At 42.9% G+C, this 15,765-nt stretch overlaps 1 protein-coding gene and 1 long non-coding RNA gene across 2 annotated transcripts; both read left to right on the top strand.

The window, feature by feature from the left end:
• The first annotated feature begins 6,817 nt into the window (after nt 1-6,817).
• LOC122074530 (probable galacturonosyltransferase-like 3) lies at nt 6,818-8,499 on the top strand. Its single transcript, XM_042639396.1, has one exon. It carries the CDS (start codon nt 6,958-6,960, stop codon nt 8,044-8,046), a length of 1,089 nt encoding a protein of 362 aa, XP_042495330.1. The 5' UTR covers nt 6,818-6,957; the 3' UTR covers nt 8,047-8,499.
• A 4,055-nt stretch (nt 8,500-12,554) lies between these two features.
• On the top strand, nt 12,555-15,274 carry LOC122077279. Its single transcript, XR_006139753.1, has 2 exons — nt 12,555-12,754; nt 14,991-15,274. It is a non-coding gene; the product is annotated as an uncharacterized LOC122077279 (long non-coding RNA).
• The last annotated feature ends 491 nt before the right edge of the window (nt 15,275-15,765 follow it).

The following is a 15,765-nucleotide window of genomic DNA, read 5'->3' as shown; positions in this document are numbered from 1 at the left end:
GGTGATCAGGCAGAGAAGGAGAAGAAAAGGGCTCTGAGACATAGGGATGACTCTCGTGAGCCGAAGAAAAACAGAACAGCTCGGCCTCTGGACACCGCTGAACTTGAGCAATATGAACTTGATCGTTCTCGAACAAACCTGCTCTTGGAGATCCAAAATCAGAAGTACTTTCGCTGGCCCAGACCAATGGCAGGTAAGCCAGAAGAGAGGAACCTCAACAGGTATTGCCGATATCACCGGGACCATGGACATGACACTGAAGACTGTAAGTCTCTGAAAAGGGAAATTGATGAGCTCATCAAGGCTGGATACCTCCACCAGTATCTGAAGTAGAGATATGGTGGGAACTGGCCCGAGCCAAGGAGAGACAATGCCGAGCCGAGCAAAGTTAAGGCCGAGCCAACTGGGGATCCAGCCACGAACCGAGCTGTCACTTACGACAACCAGCCCATGGGTCCAGCAATCCTAACAATCATGGGGGGACCTACCGCAGAATCAGTCAGAAAAGCTAAAGCACGCGCGCGGTTTGTGTGTGTCTCGGAACAACCTGTCAAAGTCCTCAAAACGGATCCACCCATCACTTTCTCGAACAGAGATTTGGAAGAGCTGAACTGGCCTCACAACGACGCGGTCGTAATTCAATTAGTGGTGGCCAACCACCCCTTCCACAGGGTCCTAGTGGACACAGGAGCCTCTGTGGACCTCATGTCATATGAAGCCTTCATAAAACTGGGGCTTGGCACCGGAGCCTTAAAACCAGCTCCAGGACCCTTGTACGGTTTCTCAGGCATGCCAGCTGAGCTAGAGGAAGTTGTTGACCTACCTGTAACCATCGGACAAGGAGCTCAGACAGCCACAACCATGGTCTTTTTCACGGTCGCCAAGATCGCCTCACCCTACAATGCAATTCTTGGCCGTCCTGGTCTCAACGGCCTTGGCGCAATCGTGTCCACTAGGCACATGAAGGTTAAATTCCCAACTAGTAATGGAGTCGGAGAATGCAAGTCCAGCCAGAAGGAATCCCGGGAATGCTATGCGAACTTCATAAAATTCGTCAAAAAACCATGCTCGGGGCTAGCATGTATGGTAGAAGTTGTTGATTGCCGAGATGAGAGCCTCCTGGCCCAAGCCGAACTGGCGGAGCAGCTACTTACCATCCCTATCTCAGAGGTAGAGCTGACCAGGACAATTCAGCTCGGAGCGCTGCTGAGCTCCCAGCTTCGCGAGGAAATCTTGAACTTCCTCGGTGAGAACTCTGATATTTTCGCTTGGAAAGCTTCTGATATGCCTGGAATCTCCAGGACCGTAGCCGAGCACAGTCTGGACGTCAACCCGAGCTTCAGGCCTGTCCAGCAAAAGCGCAGGAACTTCGCGGCTGAGAGGAACACTATCATCAGCGAGGAGGTTGACAAACTCCTAGCCGCAGGGTTGGTGAGGAATGTGAAGTACCCGACCTGGTTAGCCAATGTGGTCATGGTTTCGAAGTCCAACGGGAAGTGGAGGATATGCGTTGACTACTCCGACCTAAACAAGGCTTGCCCTAAAGACTGCTACCCTTTGCCCCGGATTGACTCCCTCATAGACTCAACTGCTGGCCATGAGATGCTGACCTTCATGGATGCATATTCCGGCTACAACCAGATAAAGATGAAGCTGGAAGATGAGGAGAAAACCGCTTTCCTCACCACTCAGGGCAACTATTGCTACACAGCAATGCCTTTTGGCCTAAAGAATGCCGGAGCCACTTACCAGAGGATGGTGAATTCAATGTTCTGAAACCAGATCGGTAGAAATATGGAGGTTTACGTGGATGATATGCTGGTCAAGAGCAACAAAGGCATTGATCATGTGCTGGACCTGAAGGAGGCTTTCGGTGTCCTGCGAAAGAACCAAATGAGACTAAATCCCACCAAGTGTGCATTTGGAGTAATCTCTGGGAAATTTTTGGGCTTTCTAGTGTCGCAAAGGGGGATAGAAGCAAACCCCTCAAAAATTGAGGCCATTCACGAGATGCGTGCACCAAGAAACATTCGTGAAGTGCAGAAACTGACCGGCTGCCTGGCTGCTCTTAACAGGTTCTTGTCCCGAGCTGGCGATAGGTGCCTCCCATTCTTTAAGCTGCTAAAAGGAGGAAAAGGCCAACAGAAATTTCGCTGGACAGAAGAATGCGAAGCAGCTTTCGAGGAGATCAAGGCCTGCCTAGCCCGGCCCCCTCTGCTGAGCCTACCTAAGACTGGGGAAGAACTACAACTTTATCTCGCTACTTCAGCCGTGGCCGTCAGTGCAGTCCTTGTCCGAGAAGAGGCAAAGACCCAGAGGCCCATCTACTATGTGAGTCATGTGCTCCTGGAAGCAGAGACAAGGTACCGGAAGATTGAGAAGCTTGCACTGGCACTGGTCGTGACAGCCAGAAAGCTGAGGCCCTACTTCCAAGCACACGCCATTGCTGTACTAACTGATCAACTGCTGAGAAAGTCACTTCACAGCCCCAGCGTAGCGGGACGTATGGTAAGTTGGGCTGTCGAGTTGAGTGAGCACAATATTGAATTCAGACCAAGAAGCGCGATCAAGGGCCAGGCGCTGGCTGACTTTTTGGTAGAATGTACCCAAGCCGAAGAAGCGGGAGAACCTGAGCCCGAGCCGAACAGAAAATGGGTGCTCTTTGTTGATGGATCCAGCACCACAGCACGGAGCGGCGCTGGGCTTGTGCTGAAAAGCCCTGATGAGTTCACGATACATTATGCCCTTAGGTTTGCATTTCCCGCAACAAACAATGAAGCAGAGTATGAAGCGCTGATTGCAGGAATCAAACTGGCAAAGGCTGTGATGACAGACGACCTGGTCGCTCATAGTGACTCCCAATTAATCGTGAACCAAGTCAATGGCCAATACGAGGCCAAAGAAGAAAGAATGGCCTTGTATTTGAAGGAAGTACGTCGTCTGGTGACCAGTTTTGGCACGTTCGCAATGGTACAGATCCCGCGGCAAGAAAATGCTTTGGCAGATGCCCTCTCCAAACTAGCTACAGCAGACTTGGCTGACTGCGCAAGCTCTGTATATTTTGAAGTGTTAGCCCAACCAAGCTATGAACAAGAATTGCTGTGCAGCATTACTCAAGGGGCCGAGCCGAGCTGGATGGATCCCATCGTCGTCTATTTACGTGATGGGCATCTCCCGGGAGATCAAGCAGAAGCAAGGGCAGTCAAAAGGAGAGCAGCCAAATACACCCTTCAGGGTGGAGTGCTTTACAAAAGGGCGATATCCTGGCCCCTGCTGAAGTGCCTGCTGCCGAGCCGAGCTGATGAGACACTTCGTGAAGTCCACGAGGGGATTTGTGGGGGACACATCGGGGGTAGAGCACTGGCCTACAAGGTACTACGCCAAGGATTCTACTGGCCAAACATGCAAAGAGGTGCAATGAAGTTCGTGCAGCGGTGCTTCAAGTGTCAGATACATGCCCCAATACCTCACGTCCCGGCTACAGAACTCAGTTCAGTGATCTGCCCGATCCCGTTCGCAATGTGGGGAGTGGATATTCTAGGACAGTTCAAGAAGGGAAAAGGGGGTGTTCAATTCTTGATTGTTGCTATTGACTACTTCACTAAATGGGTGGAAGCACGTCCCCTGGCCAGAATCACAGAGCAGGCAGTAGAGAAGTTCGTTAGGGACGACATCATATTCCGCTATGGTGTTCCAAAGGTGTTGGTCACGGATAATGGTCGACAATTTGACAATCGAAAATTCAGGCACTTCTGCAGCAACTTCAATATTGATTTTCGAAACACCGCTGTAGCACACCCGCAGTCGAATGGTCAGGCAGAAAAGGCCAACCACACACTTCTAGATGGAATAAAGAAGAGGCTGGACTGGGAGAAGAAGAACTGGGCAGATCAGCTACTCAGTGTACTCTGGGCTTATCGCACTTCAGCTCGGACACCCACAGGAGAGACACCGTTTCGACTTTCATACGGAACGGAAGCGCTAACCCCTGTGGAGGTAACCCAAGCCTCATTCCGATCAGCAGTGTTTGAAGCCTCACAGAACGAAGCCGGGCTCCAAGCAAACGCAGACTTCATAGACGAAGTTCGGGAAGAAGCACTTATTCGAAATGAAACCTACAAGCAGAAAGTCTGGCAATACCACAACAGGAGGGTCAAGCCATGGGGATTCGTAGTTGGGGACTTGGTGCTGAGGAAAGCAGCAGCGGCGGACCCAAGAAGTGATGGCAAGCTCAGCGCGAACTGGGAAGGCCCTTACATAGTCTCCAAAGTGGTACGCCCTGGCACATACCATTTGCAGACTCAGGGGGGCACAGCTATACCAAGGGCATGGAACGTTCAAAATCTCAGAAAAAATTTCCAGTAGATAGTTTTCTTCAGTAGAGGGCAATGAAATCACCTTTAGGGATTTTACTTAGCAGTTATTCAATTTTTATCATGGAGCAGAATAGATTAGCAGAATAGTTTCTATTTTGAAGCAATGTGTTTGTCCCAAGTACATGCCACACATCAATATACTACGATGCTTCTCGTAAATATTTGATTCTTCTAAGACCGGGCACAAGTCTGGCGACTCAAAGACCTTAACCAATGAGGCACAAAGACCGGGCCCTAGCTCGGCACCCCAAGACCAGACCCTAGTCTGGCGACTCAAAGACCTTAACCAATGAGGCACAAAGACCGGGCCCTAGCTCGGCACCCCAAGACCAGACCCTAGTCTGGCGACTCAAAGACCTTAACCAATGAGGCACAAAGACCTAGCCCTATCTCGGCAGCATCTAAGAACGAGCTCCAGCTCGGCACCACAAGACCAGACCCTAGTTTGGCGACTCAAAGACCTTAACCAATGAGGCACAAAGACCTAGCCCTAGCTCGGCAGCATCTAAGAATGAGCTCCAGCTCGGCACCACAAGACCAGACCCTAGTCTGGCGACTCAAAGACCTTAACCAATGAGGCACAAAGACATGGCCCTAGCTCGGCAGTAACCAGACCGAGCTGGGGGGCTAATCCATGAGCCCTCAAAATACATCACTACCGAGGGAGATATCTACATAAATATGGATCTATATATATGAGGCTAGTCTCGGGGGGCTGATCAACGCATCTAACTCAGCACAAGAAAATCCTCCGAGTCGGATCACTTCTTCACTAACATCAATCGTGCCACCGGGCTGCACCAGAATAGCATGGACTGGAACGCACCGCTCATAGTCCGTCGGATTGTAGCCGGGCATCGCATCCTAAAGGAACAAGATGACATCGTCTGAGCCGCCCTTAAACGAAGAAATGTTAACGTCATCCAACAACTCCTGGTTGGGCTAAGGGATCAGTCGCGTCGGGCCATATCTTCTCTACCCCCATAAAAGCGCTTTGCTACCTTTGCCCTCGAACAAGCGACAGCCATGTATCGAACTGTTGATCAGCCTCGTCTGAAAAAGTGAAGCAATGCATCTTGAATCGGGTTAAACGCTCTAGCAGGTCGATCCGAACCGCTAGAGCGGGGGGCTGGTGACGAGGCAAAATATGTCACTTCCCTCAGCACGGCTAAACATGTACCCTACCTCGGCCACGATCAGCCGCGCTCCACCTGAGCCACCATCAGGCCGCGCTCCACCTCGGCCTCCATCAAGCCGCGCTTCACCTCGGCCTCCATCAGGCCGCGCTTCACCTCGACCTCCATAAGGACGAGCTGCCACTTCGGCCCGACGTCAACAACAAGGATTCCAGAAACGTGTTTTCGTCCACCCCTACATTCAAGGAACGTAGCCTATTCCGGAGGTCAGGACTCTATCCACTACACGTCATCATGACGTCACACGGTTGATCTCTCCTAGTTAAGAGGGGAATGTTCCAGGAATATTCCCAGAATGACAGAGCCACTCTCCTTGAGGACTCCACGCCTAAGCAGGACTCTTCACAATCGTCTCCCACTTGCCCTCCTTGAGCAGTCTATAAATACCTAGGTAAGCCTCCATCACAAATGGATCGATTTCTCACTTCTGATACTGTAAAGCTCTCTTGAGCATCTGTTGTGGAAAGGTCTAACTTAGGCATCGGAGAGTCCCCCGTCGGGTCAGCCCGGCTCTCCTTGTCATCTCTTCTGTGCAGGTCGGCCATAGCACCAGGAACTGCAGGAGGGATAGTTCGGTCAAATTTTTCCGCATCAGATAGAATAAAGTATATATTGATATTTTTATTAATTATTAAATGTAATTAATTGTAATATATTTTTAAATGGTTGATGATTTAATAAAATATATTAAAATATCTAAAATCTAAGATAATTAAAGATTATTTGAGACTTCTATTGATATCTTATTTAATGTTCAATTATAATCCAATTAGAAAAAGATTAGTTAAAATATGTAACCCAACCAAGTCTGATCAATACATCGGATCAAAACCAACCCGGCCCAATCGATTGACAGCCCCACTTGACCAGACCTTTTTCTAATCCCTTTCTCTTACGAATAAACAGGGAAAACGTGTTACGAAAAAAAAAAAAAAAAAAATTAAACCACGTGTTAAATACTGCAAGGCAAGTACTGTCCTGCTCATAAAGAGAGCAAAAGTCATCTTGAAGTCTGAATGTGCTTTATCCAGCCAAGCAAATTTATGGGCAGTAAAACTCTATTCCCCCATCTCGACGTCCCTTATCTCTGATGCTAATTATGAAATTCTACTTTACTTAAAAGGAAAATCTCCCAATTTGATTGATTTATATATCTCTGTCTCAGTCTCTCAGGTGGGGTAGGTAGCGAACTTTAATTACTTGCTACAACTATCCATCAATCCACTAAACTGAGCATAGCTAGCTACCAGAGGCTACCACTAGACGCGTCTTTCCAGCCTGGATCGCCACATTTTATTCCTTTGTCCCTTCTCTCTGTTTCTCTGGCTTTCACATCTTCTGCTCTCATCTCTTCATTGCAGCTACGCTCCCATTGTCCGCTTACAATGACGCCACACTCAAGATTTCATCTACTGCTTCTACTCCCCCTTCTCTTCTCCACCAGGAACGGCTGCGCCGCCTCCTCCCCCACAACCAAATGTTCGTCTCAGGCGACCTTCCCCCGAGAGCTACCAGCATTTAGAGAAGCCCCAGCCTTCAGAAACGGCATTCAATGTCCAAAGGTGGTCTGGCCATCTTTAGATAGACGATCTCATCACATTCACAAGCCATCGATCATCCACATCGCCATGACCCTCGACACCACTTACCTCAGAGGCTCCGTCGCCGGAATCCTCTCAGTCCTTCAACATGCTTCCTGCCCAGAAAACATCGTCTTCCACTTCCTCGTCTCCCACCGCAGAGCAGAGCTCCGCCGCACCATCTTCACCACATTCCCTTACCTAACCTTTCATCTCTACTCCTTTGACACCAACCTCGTTAAAGGCAAGATCTCGTCTTCGATTCGTCGAGCACTCGATCAACCCCTAAACTACGCTAGAATCTACTTAGCCGATCTCCTTCCCTTCAGTGTACATCGAATCATCTACTTCGATTCCGATCTGATCGTCGTCGACGACGTCGCTAAGCTTTGGGGAATCGATTTGGGTTCTCACGTTTTGGGCGCACCGGAATACTGCCACGCTAATTTCACCAATTACTTCACTGAAAACTTCTGGTCTAATCCGCTTTTCTCGAGAGCCTTCCATGATCGTGATCCTTGTTACTTCAACACAGGTGTGATGGTTATCGATGTGTGGAGGTGGAGACAAGGGAGATTCACAGAGAAGCTTGAATCGTGGATGACGATACAGAAGAGGCATAGAATATATGAGCTTGGGTCATTGCCTCCATTCTTGCTTGTTTTCGCTGGAGATGTTAAGGGAGTTGAGCACAGGTGGAATCAACACGGGCTTGGAGGGGATAACTTGGAAGGGTTATGCAGGGATCTTCATCCTGGGCCGGTGAGTTTGCTGCATTGGAGTGGGAAGGGAAAGCCATGGCTGAGAATAGATTCACGGCGTCCATGTCCATTGGATAACTTATGGGTACCTTACGATCTGTATCGCCACTCCTCTCTGTTATCGGATAGCTAGCTAAATCAGAGCTTTGATGGTGATTCATAAAATGTTAATTGTTCTGTAAATAAGATATGAGATCGAGATGGTCCGAGGGTTGAGGATGAAGATCAGATCAGATCATGAGAGAGAAAATAATTGAGATAGACAGAACAGGAAGGAAAGTGTGATCTGGTCTGGTAAAGACGGTGGAATTATGGTCCTGAAGAAAGGGTTAATGGTCATGAACTCATGATTCTGTTGGGAAGGATACTTAGTCCAAACAAGTTTTTATTCTTTTAGTTCAGTAGGATTTCATTTTGATTAAAACCTCACTTTTGGGGATAATTGGGATTTTTTTGTGGAAATTTGAAAAGGGTGACTAGGAGGTGGGGGAGGCTGATTTGAGGTTTTTTAGTCATGGACTCTAAATTTTAAGGGTGTATACTTGTCAAATATTATTATAAAGAGAAAGATGCCTTCATATCTTCACTTTACACCTCGTAATGCGCGGTTCTTATACAATGCGCTGTTCTTATGCAGAGAAGGATGTGACCACATCTTCAAAACGCTATTTCTTATAAAGAGAAAGACGGTTTGGTGGACGCAAAATGATTTGGATCATCTTATCCATAGGGTTGATATTTATTCACAAACAATTAATGGAAAAAGTTTTGATCATTATTTAAAACCCTACAAGTGCAACGCCTTCACATGATTTTATTCATTTCGCAATGAGTCATTGTACACGTATAATTTTATGTTTTTTTGGATCCTAGCTCCTCCAAACTTGTCAGAGTTTACCTAAAACCCTAATCACTATTCATTACACCCTTTCACTCAAATGGGTGGAGTGGAGAGAGAGAGAATAAAACAATTCTTCTCTTGCAGGTGAGTCTTTTTTAAAATAAGAGACTTATCAACTCAAATCTTATCTCAATGATAAAATCAAATCTTATCTTAAGGATAATATCAAATTATTAGGAAAATAAATATTAAGAAAAAAAAAATCTATTTTCTAAAATCTCCTTCATCCTAATATGAGATTCATCTCATAAAAAGAGCCAAAATCTTAAATCACGAAAAACAATTCATGAACATTAAAACACTATATATATGGTTTGGACTTATAGAAAAGAGGTAGGATCCCATTGGGATTCTACTTAGTATGTTATATGTCTTAATTATATTTCATTCATAATACAGGTTAACCAACACATATGCTACCAAATAGATGTAATAATCAATGCTCAATTTGAATAGATTATTACTCATTAGTCCCTTCACCGAATAATATCATATTATAGACTATAGGGTATGCGTATACTGTCATATCCCAGTCTATAGAAAAATGATTTTTCAGAGATTGTGTAATTCCGATTAGATCAAAGAAAACATTTGCTAAAAAATTTACGAAAATAAATATTAATTAATAATATTAATTTTAAAAACTTTGTAAATAATTTACAAAAATACCATCGATACCAGATTTATGTCCAATCAAGAACATACATTCTCTCTCTTTGATGTTCTTTCAATAATGGTAGTGGATTCCATGTTGAACATCTCTTTCGAATACGACCAAATATAGTGAATCCAATACACCAATATATTGTTAATTAAAAAGACATCAATTGTTGATGTGTCAAAACTTGCAATATGTAATATCATTGATAAAGAACCCTTAAGTCAAAAGACCGATCATACACTACCCCCGAGAATTTCGTTCCAAATCAACTGACAGTAACACACATGAAATTCTGGTATGATCCGGTTCAATATACACACAATATGTACATTCGCACTTGTGCCCTCATTCATAGGTATACACAATGTGATGACCATTTACACAGGATGTCCAATCCTGTCCCTAATCATGAACAACTTTAGGTTAAAACATAAGGACTACCAAATCCTATTATCAAATCATGCAAACAAATTTAAATAATTTTTATATAAATATAGAATTGATGATAGAAAAATTTTCAACATACTCCCACTTGTACATCAAAGTCATCAAATTGTCTCACATATTCTCAATATATGCATATCCTACATCAATCCCTTAATAAAGAAATTTAAAAAGTTATTCCTTTGAGCTAATTTCATCAACTACCTAGATTAATCTTTGTACAAGATGCAACTTAAATTCTCTATTCAATTGTAAAACTTTCTTGTTATCACATATCTGGACAATAAGTAATTTTACAATCTTTAAAATAGTCTCTTACTTAGTTAAGAACTTTTCTCAATAAAAAAAATTTGGCTAGTTAATAGTCAAACATTCCCCTACTATAGTGAAATCCAAAATAAATTAATATTTAAAATTATTCCAAAACATATTACCACGACTTAAATGCAAAACCATGAATATTATGGACTCTCTACCAGACTTGTCAAATTTACAGGTAATCAGACATTACTTACATTGACAAGTAGCAACGTTACGAACTTAGGTGGCTTCTCGGTAACTCTTAATTACTTGAGCTTGACAGAAATCCAACTTCTTTATCCTGAAAAATTTTCTTGTAAAATATTTTGTACAGAATAAAAAAATATTTTACACCAATTAGATCTCGATAACTTGCATACTTCATATTTTTACTCTTAGAAGGGTAGAACTTTTGGCTATTATATATCAATATCTTCTCAAGACATTAACTTCTGATTCTGTGACTATCATATGTGTAACCAATAACAATGAAACCCTAAGGGATTTCATCATCATTACTAGAGCAAAGGTTTTAAACATTTGTCAATAGTCACACTTAGAATTTTTCTTTGTTTCAACCTTGTCTTTCATCCATTTACATATCCATTTATATCTAATGGGCTTATACGCTATAATGGATTAATAAAAATCCATACTTAATAAGAATGTAAAGAAATTACTTTAAAGTATCATTTTTCTTTTATTTCCTGTGTCTACATCCTATACAACCTAAAAAAAAATTTGTATGATTCCGAAGAATCATACTCGTTTGTAGAACTATTTTACATAATCATCTTCCTTCATAAGGAATGTATTATTATACCATGCCCTAATTCGGTCAAATTTGAACTTTTGTCAATAGTTGATGCACTCAACAGAGTCAACTCTACTACCTACTAGCTGTAGTGATCTACTGCACGGAGGGGAGGAATGACCCTATATGTCAATGCAGACATTGTTAGTCAAACTGGAAGAGATTCAAATCTCCCAAGCCTTGATGGTAAGTGATCTGACCACCCCTCCACTTGATATTTGATGCATGGTAAACACTCACCATATGACCATACAGAAGTCCCTAGGGAACCCCTAGGTGTTGGGAAAAAAGGATGTGAAACGACTAAGTACAAGAATCGATACTATTCATCGGTAGCGCCCACCGGTTGGATAGTGACCTGCCGGTGACCATCAACTGATGCGTATTACTGTATTGAAATACATTCTTTACCTATGGGGCCAGCTACACATGTAGTGTTCTACTTTGCCTTTGTCCCCACACTACATGGACCTAGTCCTTCCACTTACACACCTTGTGTATTACACCCCATTTCTACTAAGATACTTGTGGTGTGACTATAACACTTACCAGTCCTGTTATAACCCGACAATCACTGAGAGGAGGTTGAATCAGTGAATCTAAATATTTTTTTAGAACTGACGTGTATGCTAATTTGGTAATCTTTGTAGACACTCTACCTACTAACACACAGTCCTATGCACACTCAGCCTCTCATAGGTACTTCCAAGTGTGCACACTCATTCCAGATTCCCGCATTACTGAGCAGTACAATATATAAGAAAATTCACACGCACATCACAGTGATTTTTACAAGGTTTAGCAAGATGCCTATGTCCCCAGAGTAGTACCTGTAAAGGCTTCGTACCTTTCCAATATACTACTTTAACTACACCTACAGTTGGGAGCAACAACATCCATTTTTTTCAACATATAACTAAGAAGGAATACACAATGTTGATACACTTTGCAACACCCATTGTAAAAGAGCACCCACCCCCAATGTTTAGCATCCACCAGACACTTGTACAAAGATAGGTTTATGTAAATTGCTCTATAGTCAAGCTTAGGCTAGCATGCATTCTCAATATTTAACAACTACATTTAACATACATATATTATCACAGACGGTAATATCAAAATGTTCATTTGATTAGAAAGGCTTACAACCAATTGTTTGTAATGTTTTGATATTCTTGGAAGTATTGAGACCCTTCACTGAACACTAGAATCTCCAACTTCACCGCTAAAAGAGAACTTGATCCTTCAATTGTCCACTGACCTATTGAATGCTAACATGCACCTCTTCATTGTCTTCCAATTCTTCAGTGCATAAAAAGGGACCTCAATTCTTATTCTCTCTTATTTCCTCTCTTCTCTTGGCTTGGAATCAATGCCAACCGGTGCTGCTGTACTACTTAAAGCTACATTAAATGTCTGTGGGCTCCACTGCCTTACAGGCATGGACCAACCTATTCTATAGGCTGATAGTATATCTTATACTGCTCTTGTAACATCTAACATGCAAGGTATCAGGTGGGCCCACATAGCAGTAGACAGGGTTGATTCAATTTATTTCTTATGGCTTCAAGCCAAACATGCTTTAGTGGCTTACGCGAATCCACCAAAGACAAGGGATTCTATCCTTCCATCCTCCCATTTCCATCATTTCCTACTTCTCAAATTCAGTAGAGCAAGGGAGCAATTGTACTTGGATTTCCTACTGTAGATACAAGAAGAAGGTAAGAGTATCATATCTACTTTTTCTGTACAGTAGGTTAATTTCATGGTTAGATGCATTATTAGTCAAATTCTCAAGCATGTATCCACCTAGAATGGGAAATTTTGAACTGCATGCATGGGATTTGAGTTAGTTTTTACTATAGAGAATATATATGAGTGTAATTTATATATGTTGTTCATGCAATATGGGGGCAGAGTATAGGTTTGATGTTATCTCTACACTCTTCTACAACTGGGTTTTTCATCGCATGCATGGGATTTCCTTTTCCAGACGTGTAAACCCAACTGGAGAGGTGAATTGGCTATAATAAGTTACTGAATTCTTAGAATGGGTGTTGCATGTAATTAGGGGTATGTATAGACCTGTAATTCACCCTTGCGGTGACTCACAAGCTGGGTTTGAGCTCCATTTGATGGGGAATAGGTTCCCAACACTTGATTTTCTTTCCCAGAGTTGAATTAGAGAAATAGAGTGGGTTCAGAGACCCGAACCCATACCCATCTTCACATACAGGGCTGAGATCATGTAATTGAAGGTGGGAGTTGAAGTCTTTCATAATGAATTGCCCAATTAACCCACCAATTTGGGAATTAAGCACAGAGGAAGTTGATTTCAACTTTATGTTGTTAAATTCTTCTCAAGTGCATATATAATTTATCAATTGAGGTGCTGGACCTAATTTTAGCTTAATCCATAGCTGAATTGGGTACAAGAGTACCTTATCCAAAAGGAAAAATTGGGAGTTGTATGTTGGTATGGAAATTAAGGTTAAGAGCTGCTGGGTTTAGCCCCATTGCTGAATTCAGTAGTCTCAATTTCTTGTGCAGAAGGAATTTAATTCCTTAAACTTTCATGTTGCCCAAATTTATTATAGGACTAGTAGTTGTAAATTTTGGGAACCTAGATTGGGGCTGTGGGACCAATGCCAGCCCTACCCTTGGCTGGTTCTGCCCATGGCAGTATTCAATTAGTGAGGAAAATAAGTAGAAGCTGAGTTGGGATTTCAGTTTTTAGTCCCCTCTCTAATGCTTGTTCAATGCATTCATTCACATTCAGGTGCTGAATCATCGTATAGCCATACACCTAAGGTTGTAGAGCCCTAGATGAGTGGCTGTTCATGTTGGGAAACCCAAGCCAGCAGTGCCCATATCTGTGTACTCTGAATTTTCAGCAAGACAGTGCATGCTAGATCTTGGGTGAATTTTCTTTGTTGGATTGGTGGGGGAAACCCACTTGAAATTTATACGTATAATGTTGGGCCTGTGACCCTGTATAAAGCCTAGAAAAAAGGGTCAGTGTGTGAGGCCTGTGTGGGCTATAAGTAAGGTCCGTGTAGGTTTGTGAAAGGGGGTTTTAAGTATAGTTGTTAATGGTCATTAGTGGGCAATACTAATAATGTACACTTGGAAATGGTCATGAACCTAAATTATCCGCCTAGGATACTCGGTGATGAGAATTCAGCTGAAACCATCAGATTGCGGTATCGATGAGTGGTTGACTGACTTTAATTTGAAGAGTGTTTATCATTCTCTTCTTTAATTTTCATATTCATTTGATGTGTTTATTTTATGTATCTTGATGTGGTTTACTTCTATTCTAGTGGATGTGATATATAGAGGAACTGTGAAGGTCAGTGTGTAAGACAGGACACGGTGAGGCCAAAGGGGGATTCCGACATTGTGTGCCTTGTGTATGTGGATGTTGTGTGTGATGTATAGTGGATGTAACTGCATCATTTAGAATTCATATAGTTAGGATAACACAATTTGAGTGCTACACACCTTGTTAGTATGGTGAGGTACTGGCTAATCTTAGGGGGTGGTATGTCTAACAAGAATACCACTTTAGCAATACGACGGACTACAGTCAGAGACGGACACAGTATGAGTGACTAACGTAGGATTTCAGGACCATAGCTATGGGGGTTGCCTTTGGAGTTTTGCAGGGTGACTAATGTATACGGAACCTGCAGACTCCCGACTCACAACTAACTTGTATCTTTGGAGCCCAACGTATTGGAGAGCGGATACCACATACATTGCAAAGAACTAATACCAAGATTATAGACTTAGTAATGAATCTAGGGAAAGTAATGTAAGCAAATGGACTCATGTGGCATCATATAATTATTGTGGAGTATGTATTACATCATTTGTTATGTGTGTGCTTGCCTGCACACTCCTCAATGCGCTTGTGAAGCTCATCCTGTGTGAATTCTTCTTTTTAAATGGCAGAACTGGTGCTGAGGTAGGATTTCATTTCAGTGGCGGTTGTGAGGCTTTCGTCAACGAGACACTGGGATGCTGATGGACATCACTTCTACTATTTTGATTATTGCCCTTATATATATTTATGTAAGGTGTAATTATTGTAACATGTGGTTGTAAACAAATGTGTCTTGTATATTTGTTATTTATCATTTAGTGAATCACTAGTAGTAGGGTAAATGTATAATGATTTATATGCGTAATCTAATCTTAGTCGTGATTTTGGTGACAATTATGGATTAAATTATTGCATATGTGATCCTGGAGGTTTAAGTTGATTGGAGGTGGGGTTTGACAGTAGGCGACCGAAAGATTTGATGATCGACTGCAAGCTACTCCTGGTCAACTTTCTTGATTTCTCACTAGCCCAATGGTTTGGGTTCTGCAATTCGGCCCCACCTTATTTGGTTCGGAGCTTGGTTCCAAGTGTCGAGATGTCACTGGTGTATATATTTTTACCATAACAATACCCAATTTACAATATCCTATATTAATCTGTGCATGGATTCCTTCCTACCCCATAACAAAAGGAGGATAACTTCTTTCGGTAGAATGCTGCGTCATGAAGAAAGGAAAGGAGTTGGAAACATTAGTTATAAGTATATGGAAGGGGCTCAAGAAAGCATCAGACATAGGGATGGACAATACAAACTATTTGGACAGAATCACATTAGCTAATAAAGATGATCCTGAACCACTTCAAGAAGCATGGCCATGGTTCTCATTCCCATTTTTTGGAATC

The sequence above is a fragment of the Macadamia integrifolia genome, chromosome 1 (genome assembly GCF_013358625.1).
Source record: "Macadamia integrifolia cultivar HAES 741 chromosome 1, SCU_Mint_v3, whole genome shotgun sequence".
Lineage (NCBI taxonomy): Eukaryota > Viridiplantae > Streptophyta > Magnoliopsida > Proteales > Proteaceae > Macadamia > Macadamia integrifolia.
This window is presented reverse-complemented; position numbering and strand designations above follow the sequence as displayed.

Coding starts and splice junctions, on each gene's coding strand:
- LOC122074530 (XM_042639396.1), top strand. CDS start 6,958: ATGACGCCACACTCAAGATTTCATCTACTGCTTCTACTCCCCCTTCTC.